Source organism: Aptenodytes patagonicus, chromosome 2, assembly GCF_965638725.1.
Source record: "Aptenodytes patagonicus chromosome 2, bAptPat1.pri.cur, whole genome shotgun sequence".
Taxonomy (NCBI): domain Eukaryota; kingdom Metazoa; phylum Chordata; class Aves; order Sphenisciformes; family Spheniscidae; genus Aptenodytes; species Aptenodytes patagonicus.
The window spans coordinates 148,968,364-148,983,356 of record NC_134950.1 but is presented as its reverse complement, the minus strand read 5'-3'; the positions used below and the strand labels follow the sequence as shown (position 1 = coordinate 148,983,356).

The 14,993-nt window shown below is 38.1% G+C and overlaps 1 protein-coding gene across 1 annotated transcript in view; it reads left to right on the top strand.

The window, feature by feature from the left end:
* CUBN (cubilin) overlaps positions 1-14,993 on the top strand; it is a 146,040-nt gene that overhangs the window by 27,604 nt on the left and 103,443 nt on the right. The window contains exons 23-27 of the mRNA XM_076331626.1: positions 8,118-8,304; positions 10,591-10,751; positions 11,283-11,464; positions 12,120-12,276; positions 14,778-14,965. Of these exons, the coding sequence (XP_076187741.1) occupies positions 8,118-8,304; positions 10,591-10,751; positions 11,283-11,464; positions 12,120-12,276; positions 14,778-14,965 (875 nt within the window). The remainder of the gene's footprint in view (positions 1-8,117; positions 8,305-10,590; positions 10,752-11,282; positions 11,465-12,119; positions 12,277-14,777; positions 14,966-14,993) is intronic.

Here is a 14,993-nt window from a genome sequence, read left to right as displayed (position 1 = left end):
TTTTCCTCCCTAGTAAAGCAGAAAGCAATTTCTGTAAGCAACACTGCTGTTTTCTTTAAAAAGCCAGTAAAAGCTGACATGGCAGAACTGCATGAATTATTTAGGAAAAGTATTTTCCAAATTTGCTTTGTCTGTTCTGAGCTGAGTATGTGTGATCTAGGAAGCTGAGCAATCGTGGACAACTCACTTGAATGGGAGACTCTCAGATGCCATAAAGATTAATTTAGTCCCTATTAAGGTGCAATATTGATGATGGGCAGAGAAAGGTCATATAGGATGAAATTTGATAAAGCAGCAAAATAACCTGAAAGCACAAGCTGGTTTTTTCATTATGGCAGAGTGCAGCATTTCTGTCTCCAGAACAGTTCAAGGCTCCTGTTATGCCTTAAATCTGTTCTTTAAGTATCTCCTTTTAAGGGGCCAAGACATACATCAGTGGGGTAAAGACTACTGAAGAGAAGAATGACCGTTCATTCCCTTAGTTCTCTAAAGCAGAGAAAAACTGCGAAATTACTCCAAATTCTGATTGATTTGAAAGTTTTCCAGGGTGGGGGCACATCTGTGTTTTCAAACTATGCTGAACGCACCATACCTAATCCAGTGTTTGCACCTCTCCAGCACTGAGAGCGTTTTAGCAGTGACTGAGCTGCACTTGAAAAAGCAGCCTCTTGGTGAGAGACTGTAACTACCAGTCTCATAGACCCAATAGACATGGGTCTGCTATTGTTCCCCTCACTGCTAAACACAGGTCTGTAGCAGTAGAGGATTTATGTGGGTAGAGGGACAAGTTCTGCCTAGCAGTATTAAACCACAGAAGAGGTAGAGGGGGACGATGAAAAAAAGTAAAAATGAGAATACATTTGTAGCTGGGTTATTTGTGTATCCATCATTAACCAGTTTCTAGCTGGTTTGTGTGTGTGAGTGTAGGCTACAAGGGATTTATTAGATGAATACCAGAAATTCATAGTACTCATCTCTGCAGCCATAAACTACCAATGGTTGCTCATTGTTTGCTCTTAGTTTCTTTAATAATTTTATTTTTCCTACTTTCTGAGTTTCTCCAACCTGTTTAAAACCAGCAAGATTTCCAACTTCTACCTTGTGAAAAATAACTGCTTTCTTGGTAACAGCTTGGAAAATTTGGCTATTATTTCATCTCTCAAGCATGTGTGTAGGCGAGACCAGTACAGATTTTGCCACTGTTTTTTTTTTTCACTACCAGATAACTTATAAATCCAAATAATCCATTTTCTCAGCTGCCTTCATTCATACTGGAGTTATCTGGCAGGGAAACCAAAAGCCAGTAAAAACAATTAAGATTTAATGAGAACTATTCCAGGGAGGAAATTTCTATTTGTTAGAAAATAGTAAGCCAAAACCCAAGTTCTACTTTTAAAAATCTTTCCAAGAAAGACTCTGTAGTTTGAAAACTGAGTTCTTACTAGTGAGAAATTGTGACATGATCAGCTTCATAAAGAAAGTCTTTTGTGGGCCTGTTTTTGCAGCTGCCGACTGTAACTTCTGGAAATGTGATTGTTGCTTGTTAATGTGATATTTTTTCTTTTACTTTACCTCAGATTAATATTTCATGGGTAGATTTGATTCCTTCCTAACTGTTCTTATAGCAGCTCTTCTCACAGTTCATCAAGATCAAAATATTCTTTACTCAACATTAATCTATATTTCTGTCTCTGTGTAACCCTAGCTGTTTCTCTGGTTTTGTTAGGTATCTCATTGCTGATGAACCCCAAGATGTTCTGTCCAGCTTCACTACTCTGCGTCCTCTCTTCCATATTCCCCTCCTTTACCACCACCATGGTGACTGGATTTTCAAATCTTTCATCCAAAGCGCTGCTATATGCATCGTGTGAGGTTCAAACTTTACCACCACTGTCCCTGGAATGGTTTCAAACTATGCCTTAAAAATGCAAGGCTGTCTCCTCTTTAATACTATGAACAACTAGAAACTGTAGAAAATGTTTATATGAAATAAGAACTACACAGTATCTTAATCCAAACTGTAAACAACAGGTATGATTTTCTTTCCCCATAATTAACACAGATATCTTTACCACTCTTCAGCTAAACTAGGCTAACTCTCAGTTTATTCTCACTCAGGCCTAGAACTATGATCTCTAGAATAAATGCTTTTTCACTTCAACCACTATAGTTTGCATAACTATGGCAAAGTAGCAGATAACTACTGAAACTGAGAGTAATAACCCTATAGAGAAGTTGAAACTACAATCTGTTTTCTTTGCAGAGATTTGTTTCTTTTGGTCCCAGCACAAGCATAGCAGGACTATAAAGTTGTCAGAAATACTGGATTGCTAACATTAATTTTGATTAAGAATAAAGTGTTTTCAAGCTGCTATGGCCTGAGAGAAGGCAAACACATATGTGTATGTGGACTTTGCTGTGAGAAGCAACTCCCCACTTCCCTGAAATCATATCAAGTTTAGTTTTCCCACTGTGAGGTGTTTAGGCCTGATATTCAACTTATGTATATCCAGTTACACTAAGGTAGCATATTGCTGAGCATAATCATATCTGAGAGATTTACCAAAGCTATGGATTTTTTTTTCTTTACATCTGCTGCCTATTTTCTTTTTTTCTTTGCTAAGGAAAATATGGTTCTAATAATGTTTCTTGTGCAGTAAGAATCCTTCATACTTTTGAGCTCTGTTTTCTTAGCCAGCTAGAGTGTAACCAATATCAGAACTGGTCAAAGCTGTTCTGGTTCATATTAGATGTTTCAATAGGCTTTTGCCTAGAGTTAGTTCGCAGAGAATGAGCTATTGAAAAGATGGACAAGATTATCACAAAAAAAAAAAGGGATAAGTGGAGTGAAAAAAATGTTTTTATGTAAAACAAAACTAATTTCCTTCTCCATGCATCTTGGCAAACAATGTTTTTCTTAGCATGGTTTATTTGTGTTATATTAATTAGTTGAAAAGTAGTCTGAAAATAATGGCAAAGCTATATTTCCTAGTCAAAAGATTTGAATGCCACGAGATACAGCCATGGCCATGGTCCATAAAGTGCAAACAATTGTTTTGGCAGTCTGCCAGCTAGTAGCTGTGAATAGCTCATATGGCAAGAATACAAATGGAAATCCTTCAGTCAAATATCATGCCCATATGATACTCAGTTGTTTAAAATGTATGTTGCGCACTTAAACTATCTGTACCTCGGATGCTTAGTTCTTGGCCGTCTTTCTGTCTTTTAAAGGGGAAAGTCACGTGGAAAGCAAGGTAATATTTGGATTTATTTCCTAGAGTCCAGGTCTCAAATATCAGATAGACGAATGTCACTACAGCCATCTAAGTGTTACGATAGATTTCAGGGTTTTCTTTTGCCCATCTTGGCTGACCACACCACAAAGAACCCATGTAAAATTACTGAAAAATCTTTGAACGGACTCAGTCTTTCCTGGAAGTGTTGCTCAGGGTCTCGAAAGATCCAGGTCACAATTTTTCAACAGGAATAGCACTAGAGTCAGTGTATGTATTTTATTGTCCTTGACTTCTTCATGAGTAAGTGGGAATTTATTTGTTTTACTTTGAATTGGGGTTTTGGGGAGGATTTTTTTCTTTTTTTCTTTTTTCATTTTCTTTTTTTTTTTCATTTGTTTGTTTCATTAAAGAGGCTTCATTTCATCCTTTCTGCTGAGAAAAGTCAGCCTTAACAAGGTTTTTAGCAGATTGCCTTCCTGATAGAGATTTTATTCCTGGTCTTTCTCTGGCTTTGGTGAAAGATAGGATTTTTCCTCCTTATCATCCAGAATTGTGAACGATATTATTTATCAAGAGGGGTAACTTGGTTTTAAGTAGCTTCATTGTGTGGTATATGTTAGCTGACAATGACTGACTGGAGAAGTCAGAGTTTGAGAAGGATGAAGAAAGAAGGAAAAACATTTGTGAACTCATGGACTTAGAAGTGCACCTGAAGGTCATGTATAGATGTGTGTGTCTTCTTTACTGATAGCTGAGTACAAGTTGAGATCTCAGTTCCCATCTTGCTGACTGAACCCAGTAATTATTAGGAGGATGTTGCCTGGTTTTTCTCTGCAGCCGAATGAGCAAAGACAGGAATGGAAAGTAATGTCGGACAAATACGTGCGTGCAGAGATACAGGGCATGGTTGAACGAGTCTGAGCTAAGACAGAAAAAAAAGCTGAAGTCCTGCATGCATCTTGGGCATCTGCTCAGCTCATCCTGAGTCTCAGGAAAAAGGCTCAATCAGCTGGCAACTGATAACTTGTTAGGCCACTGTAACTTGGTTATGTTTGATCAGGGTATTAGTCTGCCTATGTACGCCTATAAATGTGTATACGCCTCTACAGTTTGTGTGTTTATGTGTAAATCAGCAGAAGAGAGTCGGAGATTCTTTTTGAACAGCTGTACCCAGTGTTTCTAAGGTGTTTGGGTCTGAAACGGTAGGACCTTTGTGTGCCTTCTTGGTAAACATTAAGCCCGTTAGCATCTGCCAGCAGCAGTAACAAAAGGCCCTGAAGTGCAGATGTGCCTTTCCATTGCCTGTGGAGAGGCATATACTTCATGTGGTAGTTTCTCCCTTTTTTTTCTAAACATGCATAGTGTTACGTAAAAGTCTAATTGTTAGGGATCCCAGTTTTCCTTTGGCAGAGTGAGATCGAAAGAAAATTGCTATTTTACATACGATACTATAGTTTTATTTTTGATTAATTAGAATTGTGGCGACTGATGAATATCTCTTTATGGGAAAAAACGTGGATATAATTTTCTGCACTATGCATGGTTGCATGAGTGAGTGGTACAAAAGCTGGCATTTTTCTCCGCTGTTGGCTATTACAGTGGATTACTGCCATTTATGGCTTTTTTTTCAGAAGAGCAAACACATTCAGTACCAAAATCAGAAAGCAGATTGAATAGCTTTCAAAACCTCACACACTGGCAAAGCAAGATGTGCGATTGTCCTTGACAATTGCCTCCTCCTGTTTTTCATGAGCTGTGATGAGTGTCTTCAAACTGAACTGACTTCCTATTTTTTCCAGGCATATAATAATCACATTATGGCATTAGACTGCATTCTGAACTTTGACAAAGGAGTCAAAGTACTTTTTTCCTGTTAACTTTGCTAACAGTTTTCACTGAAGGAACTATTACTGCCCAAGCACACCCCCAAATGCTGTGTTAGTGAGGTGAGTGCAAAAGGGGAGTGTCGGCTCTTCTGCTGAAAGTAGAACACAACAAATGAATCTGGTTACCAGAAGTGAGTTGGCTGTCAAAAAACGTGGGTTCATTTATGCTTTTCCTAATCCTCATAGCAGTGTACGCTCAGTCTACACTTGGATTTATTTCACTGTAGCCAGAAGTCTGACATTTCTAAGGCAGTCACTGTTCCACCTTCTGTATTTATCCCCCTTAGCTCATAAAGAAGATTGTTGTGTGAAGTGTAGAGCAGTATACAGCATCCAGTTTAAAATAGCACACTTGGGATATGAGTTTCTGTATGGATTACTCCCAAGAAAGCAAACTTTGGTGAGGGAAGGAACCTGGACAATTCAGTGGAAATTGTTCTTAAAAGGGCTGGTAAAAATATTTTGGCTTCCATGTTGCTAATTTTACCCTAAGGGCCCTTATCTAGTACATCAATTTTAATATTCTCCAGGCTGAAAGCTAGTATCCATGGTCTCGGCCTCTGAGTGAATAAGGAATGGCAGTATTGCAATTCCTCTAACCATTAAATGTGCATGAGTCAGGAACCCATCCTTCCAAAATCAGGAGGAAATAATTACTTAAAATAAGTGAGCTAATAAATATACACACATTTTAATTATATTTTTTTATTGCTTTTTGTGTAATGAGCCATTAGGAAAAACTTGGGTCATATTTCTAAGTCAGATTTCTAACCCTGCAGGCAACGTTCTCAAAGAAATCGTATGATTTAAGGATCTGGGATTGATGATAAACCCTACATATCATGAAACACCATGGGAGCTAGCAGCACAGCAAGGGCATTATAAGGATTTATAAAGCAGCACAAGGTTTTTAAGATGACCAGGACTAACCTGATTGTTTTATGCATACATTAGAGCATATCTGTGATGGAACACACAAATGACTAAAATTCTAGATAAAGACTTTAATAGACCATGATTTTAGGTAAACTAGTGCACGAAACCTTTTTGACTTGTCAATACCAAAGTACAACCCAATGGCAGAAAACTATTTTGTCATGTTTCTTTGTTCTCCTTGTGATGAATGAGGAACATGAGTCTGGTAGCTGACTTTGGGGGTATTTATCCCACAGAAAACATTTTCAACAGAGGCCTTCCAGGTGACCAAGAATGCAAAAAAACACCATTAAAAAAGCCACCATTAAAAGCAAAAGCATTTTAGTAGTTAGAATGGATGGAGAACAGACACGTAAATGACCAACTGTAGGCATGGACGGCCTGAACTGTAATTTCATCCTTTCCCCCTAAATTATTATGCATATTGAAGTGTTAAGCACAAGTATTACTACACTGCAGCTGTGCTATGTTAGAAAACAGGTTTCAGAGATCTGTGGCAAGCAGCTTAAATGAGTGTAAAGTTAATCATAATATTTTGCTTGCTCTTTCAGTTGTACTTTATAATTAGTCTAACCCTGCCTATTTGATAGAAAGTATTTAAGAAATCTACTTTCATATCTTATATTTGCAACCTGTAGGACCTGAAACAGGGGAATGGAGAACCAGAATGAGCCTTCAGGGTCATCAAATCCAGCCCCCCACCCCTTTTATTTTTTGCCAAGAGTTACATAATGTGATCGCCTTCCTAATTAATTAATCAAACGGTATCTTAAAAAACAGTGAACTTTTTCCCCTTTCTGCATCTGTTATGTTGGTTGGATGATTGCTCTAGAAACTCACTTCCTGATAGAAACTTCCTCCTAATTTCTGTGTGTCTGTATTCATGGACAGTTTTTAACTTCAGAGCTTGTATTGTCTTTGAGAGTGTGTTCTATTTTTCTTCTCTTCATGCTTCTTGATGTTTATCTCTGTCTTTTTCTCCTGCACTTGCTAAGCTAAACAAGTTAAGCTCTTCTAGTGTCTCTTGCCTACTAATCTACTAATTTCCCGCTATCTCCACAACCTCTTTCTTACTTGTTCTCATTTGATTTCCAGAACATCAGTGACCATGGTTGTCCACATTTTTCCAGGTGACATGTCACCATTACCTTGTGCAGTGGCATCAGGATTCCCTGTTTCGACTGAAAACACCTGACACGGATCACATTTCTTCTTGCCTTTTTTGCAGTCAGATCACAAACCTTACTCAGACTGTGATCAACTAATACACAACAATTGTTCTCTCCAAAATAAGTCTCATGTACCATTGTATAGCAGATATTTTTATTCCTAGTCCTTATGTCTGTGCTTTCGAAAGAGCTTCTTTATAATTATTGCTCAGGTTCTGGCTCAGCATTAGTCTACACTATTTTCTTCTTCCCAGCTCATAATACCAAGATGCTTCTACAGCGCTCACCGAAGAATTGATGCAGCTGATTTTAGTATAAGACCTTAAGTAGAACTCCTTTGTCCTCACAGTCTAAGGATTATACTATTTTCCAACTGATTGTCACTTATGGCCCAGAAAATGGGAAAAGAAATTTAGATATAAAATCCCCATCTCCCAGGTCTGATCATGGGGAATGCCTGAGAACAATGTAGCATCTCCTTGTAGCTAGAGACTGCATTCAGTTTCCACCACCACTGATTTTCAGAAATTCAGGAATCCTACCTTTTGTGTTGATCAAGACATGCCTTTCAGTTTCCTTTCTCTGCTTACCTGGTTTTAGGTCAAAGCCAACTTAGGCAGCTGGAACTACTCTTACATTGCCTATTTATTACAGACACAGTATTCTGGTAAAAGCTGAACAAATCAACTCAAATATAAGAAATCCCATGAAAAAGCTGGGTTCTGGTTTTAGTTTATAGTGATGATATTCAGCAGTAAGATGTGTCCAGGAAGAGTTATAATGCACAGGAGCACAGGATGTTTGCTCCTCTGTCTGTTGGAAATAGAAATTTCCTGTTAATTTAGCATACATATTAAATTAATTCATGCTTGTTTCTTTTCTTTTTAAAGTGTGCTCACACAACTACAGTACTGAAACTGGTGTGCTAACATCGCCAAACTATCCCAATAACTACCCTGTCCGGACGGAGTGCATATACACCATCACAGTGGGAATAAACAGACAGATTGTGCTGCACTTCACCAACTTCACCTTGGAAGGGAATAAACGCTGTACAGAGGATTATGTAGAAATCAGGCAAGCCTAATTATTTCTCTTGTCCTTATTACTGATAACCATGGAAGTTATCCAAATCCACTTAGGCATGTTCAGAAGCTATAGTTTTAACTATACACCTGTGCTGTCAATGTGGGAAAAGGACGTACCAGAGAACTTTAAAGGCTACCTTTTCCTCCTCCCATCCTGCTCCATTGTCAGCTTTCCCACTTGGTAAATTCCAGTTCTGAGAGCAAGTGGAGTATGTGGACTGTGTTCCCATGCACTGCATTCTGGTTGTTTTCTTTAGTACAGAAACAAAGAGTTTTATTGCCTGTTTTGTGACATAGTCTGTTTTACGTTTATCATCTTTAAACAGCAGCTATTCTATGATGCAGCACTTGGAACATGTACATAATCTGCGATATTTGTCTATACTGTATCACCATTAAACTTAGGACATTAGCATGGTGATTTCTAGTAAATTTTACAGGACAGAGACAAGTAGAAGAAAGTAATATTTGCAGGAAGGTTAGCTGCATGCTTACAATACATCTGCGCCAAGTACACGTCCTTTCTGCTGTGTTGCTGTATGGGATTTGCACTTTACAGTGTCAGTGCACCCATTTTTGTCCTCATGCGCCAGCTGTCTAGATGAACCATGTCTGCAGAATGCCAGTATGGTTTTTCACTCTGAGCATGCCATGAGTTTCCATGACCTCAATGAGCACCATGATAAAACTCGTTCTGATACAGATATTCTGTAGGGGTTATTCCTCTGTAAGTAGTGTCTTATTTTTTAGAACCAAACAAAATCTATGTGCTGAAATTGCAGTATTGAGATTCTGAATTCCTGCTGAATTAGCTGGTCGTTTTCAGCTGTACTTACAAACTGGAGAAAGTTATAAAAACCTGAAAGGCTTTTTCAATATTTTCTAAGTGAAGTGTTTCATTTTTTCTTTTTAAAACAACAATCTGAGATTAAATTTAATCTAACTTTATTTTAACAGTTAACACCTTAATTTGAGCAAGACCTGAATTATAACAATTTTTTTTTTCACCTCGAGAACTGAAAGCATTCATTTATTGCACAAATCTAACTCTATTGTCCCTGTGAAGAGCTCAGCAGCATTAAACAGGTTTTAAGATATGGCCAGAACATTGCTATGTGCAACTCAGCACATTTCTGTTGCCATAACTGGATTTCCAGAACGTCTCATCAAACCTGATAACCATTAAATGGGGTAGCTAGATAAGTCTTAGGTGAGGTGCCACTCTGTTTTCTTGTCCTGAGGTGTCCTCTAATAAATTGCATTCAGTCGACTAAGAAAATTGTTCATCTGACCACAGCTGCAGAGGCTGAGATGCAACTGAGGGGAGGTTCGGGCACAGTTCTTCAACTGCCAGTAACCGGAGACAGTGGCAAGCAGTTTAAGCTGGAAGGATGACAAGAAAATAAAGTGGCAAGGTCTAAGTAGAAATTTCTCTCAAAAGCAGATATAAACCTGTGAAAATGTAATTGAAAGTATTACTGTCCACTTAAAAAGCATCATATCAAGACCACACCCATATATAGATATAAATGTATTTATTATTTTCCTAATGACCTATCGGGTATTTGTAATATGAAAGTGCTTAAAGATAAGGTTAGAAAGCAATTGATAAGCAGGTTGTCACCGTCTTTTTTATTCCCATGAGACAGGTGCAGGTAGCAAAACAGAACATTAGATGTGCATCCTGGTTACAGTATTAGAAAATATTACTGGAAATATTGCTTAATTTAAAAATGGGAAATAAGTGGTTGTAGAAAAAATTCTGAAGGCTAAGAAAATATTTCAAAACACACATCATATCAGTTCTGAGAAGTGGGTTCCCATTTGTGTGGTGCAAATAAACATGTTTTTTTTTAATAGGTCAGCTCATCTGGTTTTGTGCCAGGCTAAACAGTGAGAAGTGAGCAAACTGTTATTTCTTCAAATTATAAGATTACCTTTAGTTACACCAATGATTGCCACCTTGTAGAATACAGAGAAGGTCCTGCCTCTGCAGCATCAAGTCTGCTTGAGACATTTGAGTCTGTCATGGTATTGACAGACTCTGGACAGGCTGCTGAGATGCTGGGACATACCCAGCAAGCAGGTGCTTGTGGTAGGACTTCTTACTGCAAGTAGCAGGACTCCTCCACTATTTGGTAGCTGTATTGCTGTGGAAGATTAAGAGCCAGGATTAGTCTTTCCCAGGCCTGAAAGAATCCCAAGATTTTTGGTTTGTTAACATTTCTCATGGTTTCCCTCTTTGACGTAAGGTTTTTCTTTTCTATCATTCTAGAGATGGAGGCTATGAAACTTCTCCTCCTCTTGGAAAATACTGTGGTACAGACCTGCCTCCTGTTATAATCTCTCATGGTAACAAGCTGTGGATAAAGTTTTTAAGTGACATATTTGGCACAAGAAAGGGATTTTCAGCAGAGTGGGATGGTACCTCAGCAGGTAAAATGACCGCATCGAGTATAAAACCATTTTACACATCTCATTTTTGATCTTTCATTTGTATTTAATTTCTCACCTTTTCCCCCACATCTTTTCTGCTTCCCATCTTCTAAAATCTGTCTGCTAATTGTATAGCAACATATATTTGTGTTGTTAAGATCAAGATACAACTTTCTTGATCCTTGGGCTTTTTTTTTCCTCCATAGGGAAGGAAATGCTTTTCCCTAGATACAATGTAGCATCAACTTTCTGGTATGTTTAGGAAAGCAGTAAGCAACAATTTAATGGAGAGGTTTCTATTTGAAGATTAACTATCTATCTGGAGCACTCTTCAAATTATATAGTTAATATTTCTAGGCGCTATGAGCTCTCTTCTGCTTACAACACTGTTGGCTAAATGCAGATTTTGGGGCATCACTGAAGATGTTCAGGGCATGTGAATGAGGTCAGTAGTATGAATCTCACACATCATGTCTAATTCTCTACTCTTCTAGGTGTTAAATGTTTGTTTGGTTTCTTTGCTGTTTTCAGGTTGTGGTGGGACTTTGATGACAGCTTCTGGTGTCTTCATGTCTCCCAACTACCCTATGCCATATTACCACAATTCAGAGTGCTACTGGTTGCTCAGAGGAAACCGAGGAACCCCATTTGAAATCCAGTTTGAACAGTTCCATCTACAGTATCACCCAAAGTGCAACTTCGATTACCTTGCGGTATGTACCCTGTGACACTTTGCTCCATAGGAGGCAGCTGAGTATGACGAGTGCACAGGCAAGGAAAAACACATGGCCCTGGTCTTCAAATGTTCGTAAGTGAACAGACCCAGAATAGGAAAGTTCCATGCTGATATGCTACCTTCATATCACAGAGCAGTGAGAGGGAAGGCAGCAGTGTCTGTGTAGCTGCTGGTAAGAACAGCATTTATGTCTAGATACAAAGGCCACTGAAATAAGAATCTGTCTGTATCTTTTAAATTTGCTGTGTTTTGGACCAAGGCCTTGGTATGGTCTCTTAGTAAATTACAAGGAAAAAGGCACAACAGTATCAATAACCCTATTGTTAATCCCAAATTTCATATTCGAATTGTTGTTTAAATTACTTGAATATTTTTAACAGAGTTGAAACGGAGTGGTTTTTCCCTCTTGGTGTGTAAGCTCCTCAAAACCCACCAGTATTGGATTACTGGCTTCCTGTTTTTCCACCGATTTGCTTGTTTCTGAAATGCTTGTCAGGCTTCCTCTGAGCAGAAATAGAATTTAACCTCTTGTATACCCCGTAACAATTGCCTAAGCAGACATTTGTCAGGGGGAAATTACTTGGATTTGTAATACCATCAGTTTTATTAAATTCTTTTTTTTTTCTTTGAAGGTATATGATGGCAACAGCAGTAATGCTAAACAGCTAGGTAAATTTTGTGGGAATCAGATACCACAACTCATCCATTCCAGTGGAGACAGCATGTATGTAAAACTAAGGACAGACAGCAATCTGCGAGGTGGAGGTTTTTTAGCTAAATACAAACAGGGTAAGTAAGTAAAAAAAGATGAGAAGAACATGTTTCTACAGTTCAGCTTGTTCCTGAAACTGCTTCTTGCAGCCCATGATCTTACCTATTCATGAGCAGAGGACAATGTATAGAGCCTATTATTGACCCAGGTTCTCTAGCCTGCTACAGCCACAGAACACAGAGCGCTAAAAATTATCTGCTCATCTACCCATGATGGAGATTATCTCCTCCCTAGAAGAAAGCTGGTGAGGTGGCTCTGCTTCTATTATGTGCACCAGTGGCACTTAACCACTTCGGATTTACTCAGAATAACAAGTGTTGGAAGTCCATAACAGGGTAGACTGGACTGTTCTTCTGTTAACCCAGTCTCCTGACTTTTTAACAGAGAAGGCAGATGGAACAAGCTTCTCTGCTTGTCTAGCTGCTTGTGAGGCAGGATGGCAAAGGATAAATGAGTTACCCTCAGCCATCCTGGATCATTGTGGGGCTTAGGATCATTTTTTATATCTTATGGTAAGGGTCACATTTTTCTTGCAAACATTTTTTTGTAAAATAGTTCTACCCCAGAAATATCAGAATAATAACATTTGGAGAAAAATCCAAGAAGATACATAACAAATTAAAGTTATTTTGTTCCCAGTCATAACCTTGAATATTGTCCCGGTGTTTACTTTTCTCCTTATGCACTCTAGCATATATGGTTAAATGCACACTGGAAGATATGGAATTTCACCACATACAAAATGATTTGCAAGCATCTTTGGTACCCTAAATATGACATGCCCAATTGATAGAGATTGCTGTAGGTTTATAGACTTATAGCATTATAGAATTATAGAATTAAGTTGTCCTAGGTTTGGACAATAGTAAATGGATTAAAAAAAAAAGCGCTATTCATCCACACATGGCGCATACAATAATTAGAAGAGTGAGGGAGCTTTGGCTCCCTCATTCCTTAAAGATATCACAGATTCATCTACCAAGTACTTTTCAGACTGCAAAGTCAAGACAATATATTAGAAAAGGGTTCCCCCCACTTTCATTAATTAAACAGAAAGAGCACTTTCTAAGCACTCAGATGTAGAATCTGAGCTATCAGGTAATGTGATCTACACTTTACATTCATATTTAATTCTTAAAGATGCATCAGAGAAAGCTTTCAATGGCTTGCCCAAAAGCTAAGATTATGTAGGAAGCAGTGGTATAAAATAAGGATGCTTAGATGCCAGATGCATTTACATGTACATGAAAGAAATGTAATGATGAATTGGAGAACATTGCAAAAGAAAACATGGTATCAAGTTAACATTCAAAGGCGCCTTTGTGTCTGATATGTTTCTAATAAAATCCTGATGGCAGGGGGTAGCAGCTTTTACCCATCTTGCGTTCTTCAAAATCCATTTTGTGCTCTTCATCCTGTCCTTTCAAGCAGTTGTATGCTTCAGTGTAGCTTTGCAGACAAGCTTCACTCCACCTGACCCTGACCTTCAGCTATATCCTGAGCATTTTGACGTCCTAAAAATACAGACCTTGCTGCTCTGTAAATCATTTGGAAAGAATAAAAAAAATTTGCAGGAGGTAGGTGTATTATCCCTAGTGACAGACAATAGAAGAGTTTTGCAAGTAAATCTCAGCTATTTCTGCTGTTCAAACGCTGCAGATTTGCTGTACAAAGCAAACAGCCTGTCCTGCTCCCCACCTCCTGCCCACTTCTTCTCTGCTCCTGACACACGTTGTATGCTGTCTCCAGATGAGGGATTGCCCACATTGGTATTTTCTGTCTTTAGTGAAGTTGGATACAGGAAAGTGAGACTCACTGACCCAATGCCGTAATTGTCATTTCACTCTTTATCTAGTTTAGTTTCTTTTGCATTTTCTCTGCACTTCAAGGAAAGCTCTTATTATTCCAGGTGAGTGTCCAGTTCTTATGCTAGGATGTTATTGGATGACTCACAAGGAAAATCATGGCTCCATTTTAAAGAATTTCATGGTTACTTCCAGTTCCTGGAGCTAGAAAATCCAATACAACTAGTGTACTTGCCTTTTGGTTTTTTAACCAATGATTATTTTTTTTTTCCAGTTTGCTGAAATAAACCACTTTAATCCATTAGCCAATCTTTGTTGAGCACCCTCCCCAAATTGTTTCAAATGACAGGGCAAATTTCTATTATTAGTTGGAAAAAAAAAAAAAGAAAACATGTTTCAGGAATAACCATGTATTTAGAATTAAAGAAAACTGCCAAAAAAGTATACATACTACATATACTGATGAGTCTGCAAGTGTCAGAAAAGGACATAATAGAGCTGAAGGATTCAAGTTTGGAAAGTCTGGATTTTGTTTGCAACATATGCAATATGTTCTTAAATAGATCACAATTCTCTTTCTGCATGGTTTCTCTAATCTGTGAATAAAAACATTTCTCATCTTGTAATGCTATCAGTAACTTCAGTTAGTAATTTTTTGAGATACTGGCTTAATAAGCACTGCACAAATATAATTTATTATCACTTTTTTTCAGTTTGCCATGAAGTACTGACTGTTAATCGTAGCCATGGCATATTGGAAAGTTTAAATTATCCAAATAATTACCCTTTAAATGAGCACTGCCACTGGACTATCCAAACTACAAAGGGGAACACACTCAACTATAGCTTCACAGCCTTTGATTTAGAAGACGGATCTGACTGTGACCGTGACTTCTTGAAGGTATGTACCCACATTCTAGAAACAAGAA